The sequence below is a fragment of the Limulus polyphemus genome, unplaced genomic scaffold, assembly GCF_000517525.1.
Source record: "Limulus polyphemus unplaced genomic scaffold, Limulus_polyphemus-2.1.2 Scaffold605, whole genome shotgun sequence".
NCBI lineage: Eukaryota > Metazoa > Arthropoda > Merostomata > Xiphosura > Limulidae > Limulus > Limulus polyphemus.
Window position 1 is genome coordinate 205,600 of NW_013666215.1, and position 11,051 is coordinate 216,650.

Genomic DNA, 11,051 nt, shown 5'->3' on the forward strand with positions numbered 1-11,051 from the left:
AGGGTCAAAGGGGATTTGATTGAGGTGTTTAAGATTATTAAGGTCTTGATAATACAGATCCATCAAACTTTTTTTGTGTGTTTAGCAGTGAAAACAATAGGACAAGGAGTCATAAATTCAAATTTTGGCAGCAAAGGATTCGTCTACAGCTTAAACAGTATTACTTTTCAGACAGGGTGACTGGCTTTTGGAATGAGGTGGTGGAAGCAGAATATTTAATGGAGTTCAATAAAAGATTGGATGAATACATGAGTACTAAGGGATGGATATAGTTTGGAACTGGAAGGGACATCCTTAATGGGCTAATAAGCTCATTTATGTCCCTTTAAAATGTTATGAATTTATGAAAATAAATAAGCTTGAATGATAAAGATATTATTTGTTAGCTTATATATATATTAATTTTATTAAAATTTCAAAAAATTGTGTTAATGAATTTCCATTATTTTTGTTTTATATATCACAATATATTATTTTACCAACTTAAAATGCTAGGTATATAAGAATAGAATGAAATATATCTTCACTATCCAAACCATAATTAGACTATGCAAATTATTTTTATTTTAATCCTTTTCTTCTTTCATCCATCTTTAAGTTAGAATTATACACCTTTAATTGGATATTAGTAAGCTTAAATGTTACAAGTAATTTCTAATAATAATAATAATATTAATTTTAATTCCATTTTGCTTATTTCCTTCAAATCTTAGGTATTATCAAACCAAATCTATACACACAGTGTGCTCAATTCTTTCAATTTAACTGCCCATATTTATTATCCTAGTCAAGTCTTTCCATTCCTGATGGTAACTTTGTTTTGTCACTTTTTTATCATCAATTAGTAGAAATGCTAACAAAAATTCTTAACTTACAGACAGACTGTTCCATTTCCCTTACAGCTTTGCTTTCAACACGGTTACTGACAGAAGTAACTCTTATAATATAATGTTCTCCAGCTACTAAATTTCGTATTTCACAAGAAGTGGTATTTACAATTCCTGAAATTAAAGAAAAAAAGGTCTTTGCTCAATCAAAACCTTTCAGTAAAGTGCAATCCATAAGATTTTGCTTTCAAATATACCTTTATCCCATAACAAGAAAATGAGCTAAAATAAAATATTTTTAAAACCTGCAAAATAGGGCAAATTTTTTTTCTGAAAAAAGAACATTTTTTTTTCACAAAAAACCTAAAGAGTACAAGACATGAAACTGCTTAAATTACATAATGTATAAATTATTCATCCCACCCACTTCCTTTTTTATGCAGCAATACTCTTATAGTGCTACTTCCTAATACTAATAGGAGTTCTATAGAAAATACAAAAGTAATCTAAGACTCTGATATTAGCCTAAAATCACTGGCTAAAGGAAGAATTGTTTCACAATACTCACCTGTCAGTTACGCTTCGGTTCAAACATTCTTATACTTTTACAACATATATTTTTTAAATATGTAACAAATCCAATCTAATATTCATTTACATGTTACATGAAGCTGGTTCATAACAAACAATACAGTGTTATGAAACAGACAATTTTTTTTAGCAACAAACAAACTTGTATGAATGAGATACTCAATGTAATAATATAACGATAAGATGTTACCCAAGCTCAAAGTCAAGCTCTCTATAAAACCATAATCAATATACATTCATTTATTTGATAGATAAATTATAATTATACTGCAAACTGTACATGGTGTTATAAATTATTTATGCATACCTATTTCTCTCCAAAAACTAGAATCAACTGGTCTGTAACGGACAGTGTAGTGATCAACTAGAGAGTTTGATGGAGCTTTCCATGTCAAAATCATAGTAGAATTATTGGCTTTTACAATTTGCAGTTTTTCTGGTGGCTTAGGATCTAAGAAGTTTCAATTTATATACATGTTATGTAAGATTATAATCATTTCATAAAACAAACAGAAAATTTTTATGTTATGAGATATACATTCTTACCTTAATATTCTTTAAAAGCAAACAAATATAGTAGAACACAGACAAGCTTTACAAGACATTAATATCTTTGTGAAGAGACAAAAAACTTTACACTTATCATTTAATTCTGAAACAATAGGAGCACTTCTATATAATCAACTAACATATTTTAAGATAATAATAAATTGTCAAATGTTCCTTTCAAGTCTTGTATTTTCTGATAGATTCTCTGGTAACTTTTAGTAGTACTTACAAACAGTCTGAAAGTAAGAGTGAGGTTCACTTTTCAGCCCATAACTCAGAGCATAGACTTTAATATTGTATGTAGCACCAGGATACAAGTTGCTCAGAACTAGCCAATGATTACTGGTAGTCTCTTCTTCTTTGTGACCAGTGTCGTTACGACTGTAAACAACTATGTACGAGTCTTGACGACTAGTAACATCAGATTTCCAGGAAACATTAAATCCTGCACTAAGTGGCTCTAGAAGTTCAATTACAGGTGATGCAGGCACTGCAATTAGGAATTAAGAAAAATCAGTTATAATATAATATAAGTAATATAATAATATTATATAATATAATTTTTTTTTCAAAGAATGATCATGGATGTTATGATTTTTACAGAGATAGTATAAACAAGGATAAAAAAATCAAACTAAACTGCATTTTGATAGTTCAATTACAAAATGCTTAAAGCCTAACAAATAGTTAAGATAGAACATGAAACTAATCTAAGTGCTAATAAGAATTCAATCACAAGAAATGCAAAGAGAAATAAAGTTGAATACTGTACATAAGTATTTGTGTACAAATACAAAAACTAAAAACACTGTAATGTTAAAAGTTTCTGATGATGGTGGAGTAGTATTGTTGAAACATTTAGAGTTCTGGTACCATTTTTTCCTAAATTATTGTGCACTTTTAACTTTGTTGTGTTGTCAATTTATTTATATATAATAAATAATATTTACAAAAATAGATAACTCAACAACCAATTAATCTCATATGATGAACATAAAGAAACTAAATTCAAATACATGTCAAACTGTATTAACTCCTTAAACCTAAGCAGATGTTGCCAATGTCTGGGTGAAAATCCCAATTTACACATCAGACAGTGACAGCATCTGATAACATTTATGTCTCTTTGGCTGAAAATTACAATCCATGTTGTTATCCTCCTTTTATACATATACCGGAAGTTCCGTGAAGCATTTTCGTTTCTTTTAAAACTAATTTCAGATCAACAAGTTGTGTTTGAGACCGATGTTTTTAACATTTTCTTGTGAAGTCAAACAATTTGTTTACATCAATTGTAAAACAAAGATGGTGAGTGAAAAGAGGCCACTGAAATGTTGTACTGCTGGGCAAGCAATGAGTCTGCTCAATTAGTCAGATGATGGAGGGAGTGATGACAATAGTGATTCTGATCTTGAATTTGACTTTGTAAGAGACTCTAATGATGAAAGTGACTCAGAACAGTCATTGAGACCAAGCTCTAATGCTTTCCAATCAGCTGATCAGATGGGGGCATCACCCCAACTAGGATCTAGTGGTACAAACAGACCATGAAATTGAGCCCCAACTAGACCTGATCCACCTCCTAAATCTACATGCTCTACCAGAGCCAGAGATAACGATGGGGCTGAGGTAGTTCTGCAAAATATCACCCCAACCAGGATCTAGTGGTACAAACAGACCATGAAATTGAGCCCCAACTAGACCTGATCCACCTCCTAGATCTACATGCTCTACCAGAGCCAGAGATAACGATGGGGCTGAGGTAGATCTGCAAAATAGGTCAGCCACAAGTAATGACTTTGAATTGTTGCCAAAGAATAGACATGATCCTTGTGTACACACTGACAGTAATGATAACTCAATGCCTCTCAAATGTTTTAGAGTTCTGTTTACAGAAGATATACATAACACTCTCATCACTGCCATCAATGAGTACATCAAAGCACAAATTGCAAAGAAAACAGCTACTCAGAGACAGTCGAGGTATTTTAACTGGACTTCCTTTACCCACTATGACCTGCTGAAGTTTCTTGCAAAGACAGCATCAATGGGCATTAACAAACAAACTAGCATTCGAGACCATTTTGCCACACACCATTCTATCACCAAATGTTCAACAAGTGAGGTTTGAGGCTATTTACTCAACAAAGCTTCATGTGGGTACCCCTGATGCTGAAGGGCAAAAACAAAATTAAGAAAATTGAAATTTTATAAAGTATAGTGATAATTATTAGGAAATATTGAAAATAATTCTGGCAGAATGCACAAAACATTATGGGTTTAAGAATTTAAAACCTACAAAGATCTTTTCTTACATAGCATGATTTCTATTACAAGTACATATCACATAAATTCAACCTTGCATTTATGTCTAAACACTTTGTATTTGAAACAGATTTCTTGGTAATAATATATAACTCACTTGTAGCTTGATAAACAAGGCTGACTTCACTATGAACACCTTTACTCACAGCAACAACACTAATAGAGTAATTTCTCCCAGACAGTAGATTGGTCACACGGTACCGCATCTCTTGAATAACTTCAACACTTCCGTCACTATTAAAGGCCTCAAGTTCTTGGTATTTGAGCTATATTATTAGTAAATGATTTAGTAACAAATTGGTAAACTACAAATGATCAGTAAATGAGCAAGAATAAAGTACAAATCTGTTTTCATTACAAAACCCAAAGTAACTTTTGATGTTTAAGGTATAGACTCCAAAAATTAATCAAAGTAGCTTTTTTAGTAGATGCACTAAACTAACAAGAACTACTAGGCTAAACATTAAGGGTAGTTTTAGAGGACATTTAGAAACAATCTAAATCTCACCAAAAATATATTGTTGTAGTGTTCTTTTGTTGGGCTGGTTCATTTACATATTTGTTGAAAATAAGGCCAAGTAATGTTAATTATTATTATTATTATGTCCATATTCATGTACCTTTTCCTCCATCATTTAGTTATGATTTCTCTTGAGTTTGATGTAGATATGCCAGCTTACATTTCATTAGAGTGAATAGAATTATACAATTTTCACAGTTAAACACAAGGTAGCATTAAAGTTTTTGTTGTGATAGCTATAGTACATGGTCATATGTACATCAGTATGTTACTTAATGTTCATAACTTTAAATTTCTGCCTTGTTATCCAGGGAATAACTTTTTGTTCCAAAAATAAGGAGGAGCAGAGCATGATTTCGTTATCTGAGTGAAGACAGAAATATATACTGTTGTATGTACTTGTATCTGATTTTCTACCTATACGATCTTTACAATACACTATATTTTTGTTGTTTAGTAAAACTTTCAAACCTTGAGAAATCAAAATGCAAAAATGACAAATTATGGATACAAGTGTTCTCTATAAAACATTTCTAGCACTGTTTATCAAATGAAACAATTAACAGAAATATTTTATATACTTCTCAGCACTAATTCTAACTTATGACTGAGAAAGGCATCATAAATAAGAATCAAAACAACCAGAACACTTACAAGAAAGGAATCTTGAGTACTGTTATTGTTTACCTCCCATTCTATTACAATTTCTCCAGGTTTTCCTAACATTGTGCTTAATCCTACAACAGGTAATGGCCCTACAGATTAAAATAAATCAAAATTCAATGTTGAATTAAGACATAAAGATAACAAGACAATAACTGGAATTACTTTACACAAAATGTATCAGAAAATAAAAGAAATATAAAATGTAATCTCTCTTGATAAGGCTGTATATATGTATCTACACATAATCATTCAAAAATTCCTTTGGTATTGACCATTGTGATATTCTGTAGGTTTTCAATATTTTGTTAAGTTATTTAAGTTTTTAAATTTCTAAGTATTCTTCTGAAGAAACTTATTGTTATTAAACCATGAAGTAGTATCTAAAGTACGCTAAAGCTAGACAAAACACTGAAGGACTTTGTGATTAGAAACAAATGTATATTAAGAGAACAGAAAATCTTCTGGTTTTTTAAACATTCCTTCAAATTCTAAATCTACTTTATACAGAACAGTATCAGGAATAACACATGCAATACAGTAAAAATGAAAAACTAAATTATCAACTGATTATGCTACTAGTCCATTTATTCATGTATAGAGATTGTTTGAAGATTCCCATATTGACTAACTACAAAAATATAACACTGCAGTATTCTACTCCTTTGGTTCACCCACAAGCTCATTTATTTTGTCATTAACTAATAAGCAACAAACATTCGGTGGAAATAATTAAACTTGATCTTACTTGTGGTGACATTGGTCATAATTGGCCAACTTGCAACTGTACCACTAACAGTCTTCACATCAATTTCATATGTTTTGCCAGGTTCTAATCCATTATCAAATGAAGCCATTCTCTCTTCTTCCTTCTTAACAACATGCCTTATAGCAGTTCTTAAACCCATGGAAATTTGATAGCGATCAAATTCTGACAATGATTTTGGAGGAGACCATAAAACATCAATAGAGTATGGTGTCAGCGTTTTTGAGTCAAATGTCACATTCGTGGGTGGAAGGGGAACTAATAAGAAAATTAATAATATATATATAGATAGATATATACATATAATGTCATTAACAATGTATGCACTACATGATCTTATGATCTGACAGTATTATTTGAAAAGTATATAATGGATTTATAATCAATGTTACTCACATAAAAAATAATTTAACAATTAAATAATTATTATCTAATTATTTTACCAGAAGAATAAAATAAGTTATTACTGACTTGCTTTTTGGGTCTAATTTCTATGTTATGCTAGCTGTAACTTACAAAATCTTTCAAAAATTAAAACTGATATACAACAGTTGCTATTACATTGAACAATCTGAGTGACAGATGTATAAACAAGTTGAATTGTTCATGTGGATGTTTTTATTACATATCATATGTCTACCAAACATTTTAATACGTACCTGTTCGGTACTCAGCCTCTGTTGGGGCACTGATTTCACTTTCACTAACAGTCTGAACTGAGATGTTGTAAGCTCTTCCGGGAACAAGTCCATTAAAAGCTGCCTGTGCTGGCCCAGGTGGCTCACCTTCTTTATCTACATATAACACTGCTTGCACAGCATCATCAGGTTTGATGCTAACACGATACTGATCAAAGATTCCTGATGGATATGGAGGTTGCCAAAGCACCAAAAGAGTGGTTTCATTTCTAAACCATACAATGAACCTTCCAGGCGTACTTGGTTCTGTGAACATAAATTTCTAAATTACCTTCTCAAGTTGATTCACTAGGCCTGGATTTATAATACAAGCCCCCAGTTAATTGCTCATGCAATATATATAAGATTTCTAGATAACAGCTTATATTTTCCTCATTTCAGTTGAAAACTATAAAAGTATATTTTTAGTTTAATATCTTCATTTTGCATTTTACTTTTATAAGCATTTAATTATGCTAAAACCAAATTAACATGTGGCTTGATAATATTTAATAACGGTGAAAATTGAATCAAAAAGGGTTTCATTCTTTGGTGACTTATTAAGTAAAACTTTGTAAGTTTAATTCTCAGGACTTGCATACATTTCTGAAAATCAACAAGGGGTCAAAAGACTTCATCACTATATGTGGCAGATATAATGTGGTCGAAATATTGTTATATATATTTTTCTTTACTTTCAATCATAAGTTCTGCAAATTAAATTAATATAGAAGAAAACTTATAAATGCATAGTAACAGTTTTCACAAAAAAATCTAGACTGCAGGCCTGAACAAATAAATAAAATAAAAAACAAATGACGATAGCAAACATTTTATGGAATAAAAAATATGAACAAGCATGCACAAGTACTGAAAAATGAGAGAAAAAATAGAAAGATGGTCCTGACTTTCATAAGGGTATGATCACTATTCTCTAGGTAATGAAACCCATGACATTTTTTTCCATAGATAAACACACTATATAGTACTATATTAGTATTTTCTCTCTGAAAATTTTGTATACTTGCTTGTTGTAAAGTTGGTAGCAACAAATATTGATGATTCACGATTCTTGAACACAGAATAAAGTTGAATTTCATATGTGCCACCAGGAGTAAGATCTCTTAATCTGAAAGGAGTAGGGTCCTTATCAAGTTGAATGTTGCGTATTCGGGTAGTATCCTGCTCAGACAATGGAATGATAGTCATTTGATAGCCACTATATCCTCCATCTGCTGGTGGAGCCCAGGTGAGGTCGACTATTTTCCCCGAAAAAGGCTTAACAGATAAACTAGTGGGAGGATCTGGTTCTGTAACATTCATGTAATTTCTTTTTTGAGATTATAAAGTTGTCTTTTCAACAAATTCCAAAACTACTACACTATAAATATAATCTGGAGATTTTTACAGAATTATATTTTAATTGAAACTAGAATTGTTATTACTTCAATTTATTTTATCAAAATACATCATTCACTTAAAGTTGACTACACACTGCTTGATTCTACACACATAATAGATATGTTGAACAGCATTTTATTTGCTATATGTAACTGAATAACGTGTGACACATCATTCTTAAATCAATTATTTTATGAATCACTAAATAGGTAAAGATATTTTGGCTCAAGTAGCATACCTGTTGTTATAATAGATGACCATAACAACCAGCTGACAAAAGATGAATTAGTATAATACAAATAAAAGGTATATTCTGTTCCAGGTTGAGCATCACTTATCACAATACCACCAGCTGCTTCTTCAGCAACGAATGTGAAGTTTGTTGCAGGATAACCTCTAGGTGGCAAATAGTTCAATTGAAACAGCCCATCTTGAAACTCTTCTACCTCCCAAGGAAATGCTAGCTCAATTTCTACTGCTATACATAACTAAAGACAAGAACAAGTTTAAAAATGAATATATAAAGCAAAACTACTTATAACTTAATAACACATTTTAATATTTTGCACTCCAAATAAATTTTTTGTCAGAAGAAAGGGAAGTTTATTCTCTATTACACAAGATGATTTTAAAATATTTCAACTGTAAATTATGTCAGATTTATATGTGTAAATTTCTGTATAAGTAGAATTTATGTGATCTTGATTGAAATAAGACAGACCTTGGCTGGAATCAGTAGAAGTAAACATGTACTATCATCTCTTCTACATAGCATATAGTAATGTCACATCTTTGTGTCTTATTTTAGCATTTATTTTATCTTTCTTCAATGTTTATGAATATATATATATATATGGGGTTTTTTTTTCATGCAAATCTACACAATGGGCTACCTTCGCTCTGTCCACTGTGAGAAATCCAACCCCAGATGTTATTGTTGTAAACCTGTAAACTTATTCCTGACCCACCAGAGGGAGAGAGCATATACAGCACATATATGTTACAAAATCAGTGAAAAAACATTCAGAGAAAAATAGTGTTTATAATATTTTTTGTTATCTCACTGATTTTTGCACTTTCATACAACCCAACTCATTTCTCCAACAACTAGAGAGCCCTCATTCTTATTTATTAGCCATGAATGGAAGAAAGGGTTGAGGTTTACTATCATTCTACTACAGACTAATCAATTGTACCAGTATTAACATAACCAGACTTCTGACAGACAGTATTTGTGAAACCAAGTGTTCAACTTCTTAAATTATGATATTTGTTTTATTGTAGACCTAACAGACTATACAAGAGATTAACACATCCAGGCGTCCGATAACTGTGAAATCAGTTGTTCAGTTTATTTAATTAAAAGCTTTGTATCCATACATTTCTTATCTACAAATACTGTTGAAATATATATTTGTTTTATAATTTAGATTTATTTTTGTTGGCTAAAGAGAGATTTGACATCATATAAAGAGCAAGTTGCTCAATGACTAGATTTTCTTTGAAAATTTAAGAAATGATTTGAATGACATAAAACATATTTCACAAGACTAGCAGATTATTTGAATCATGAGTAGAACTGAGTAGAATTTGTTTTGGATTTGAAAAAAGAAGAACTGGGAGAGAAATCAAGGAGCTTAAACCTACAAAAACAATGGGTCATTTTTTCAGATAAGATTAGTATCGTTTTATAGCAAAAGAAGATTGTTGTCTCTTTGTTGCAGATATTGAATTAGTCAGGCATCAGGAAAACTCAGTTCAGCTGAGACCTGATGGAAAATTATGACAGATGACAAAATGTCTATGAAGGAGAGTGAAATAAATGCAAATGATAACTGGATAGAGTAATGCTAACAGGTAGCTGAACATTATGACATTTGCAGAAATGAGAATGATGGAGAGTGAAATAAATGCAAATTATAACTGCATAGAGTAATACTAATAGGTAGCTGAACTGAAGTGGCAAAGAAGAAAAAGAAAAATGAAAAAGTGATGTAAGTGAAGCAACTGTATCAGAAAAGAACAAAAGAAAAATAGCAGACAAAGTGCAATTTGCTGCTCTGATAATTAAAATGAAGATGAAAGACAAATAAATAGGAAAAGTAAATCCTATAAAGTTAGCTATTTGGATTAAAAAATGATATTAGGAATGTAGTTTCCGTCAAACTATAATTATAAACAAACGTACTATCACTGTATCAGTATCATGGTGTTTGCAAAAATATAGAACGTAAAACTAAAAAAGATCAGAAAAATACCTAGTACAATAGTAATTTTCACCTTTCAAACTGGGGCATTTATTTCCCATCTTCCAAGATGTTTTAAATGCCTAGGATTCAGGCATATAACTACAGCTTGTACTGTAAGAGTAAAAGGTGTACTAAGTGTGAGGGAGAGCATGAATTTGGGAAATGTACTGTAATTGTTATAGTAATCACAGTGTGGCCTGTGGAGGGTGTAAATAAAATCTTAAATGGGCACAAACAGAAAGAAAAACAATGAGGATTAAAATCATTGTCAAAGCTATAGCAAAATGTTTAAATACTATTGATATTTCTTGTGACCAACTAAATGTACCATCTAAGCCAGTTATGATGATCTTACACTTGATAATAAGTTTTTATTGTACAATGGAATGCTAAAAGTTTCATTTGTAATTGTTTGTTTGTTTTGGAATTTCGCGCAAAGCTACATGAGGGCTATCTGCGCTAGCCGTCCCTAATTTAGCAGTG

At 31.0% G+C, this 11,051-nt stretch overlaps 1 protein-coding gene across 1 annotated transcript in view; it reads right to left on the reverse strand.

Annotated features, from left to right (window-relative positions):
- LOC106459414 (tyrosine-protein phosphatase 10D-like) overlaps positions 1-11,051 on the reverse strand; it is a 70,498-nt gene that overhangs the window by 23,148 nt on the left and 36,299 nt on the right. Inside the window, exons 4-12 of the mRNA XM_013919034.2 lie at positions 8,558-8,807; positions 7,947-8,228; positions 6,901-7,185; positions 6,224-6,499; positions 5,467-5,567; positions 4,390-4,558; positions 2,197-2,457; positions 1,726-1,869; positions 876-1,001 (exon numbers count right to left, since the gene is read on the reverse strand). Of these exons, the coding sequence (XP_013774488.1) occupies positions 876-1,001; positions 1,726-1,869; positions 2,197-2,457; positions 4,390-4,558; positions 5,467-5,567; positions 6,224-6,499; positions 6,901-7,185; positions 7,947-8,228; positions 8,558-8,807 (1,894 nt within the window). The remainder of the gene's footprint in view (positions 1-875; positions 1,002-1,725; positions 1,870-2,196; positions 2,458-4,389; positions 4,559-5,466; positions 5,568-6,223; positions 6,500-6,900; positions 7,186-7,946; positions 8,229-8,557; positions 8,808-11,051) is intronic.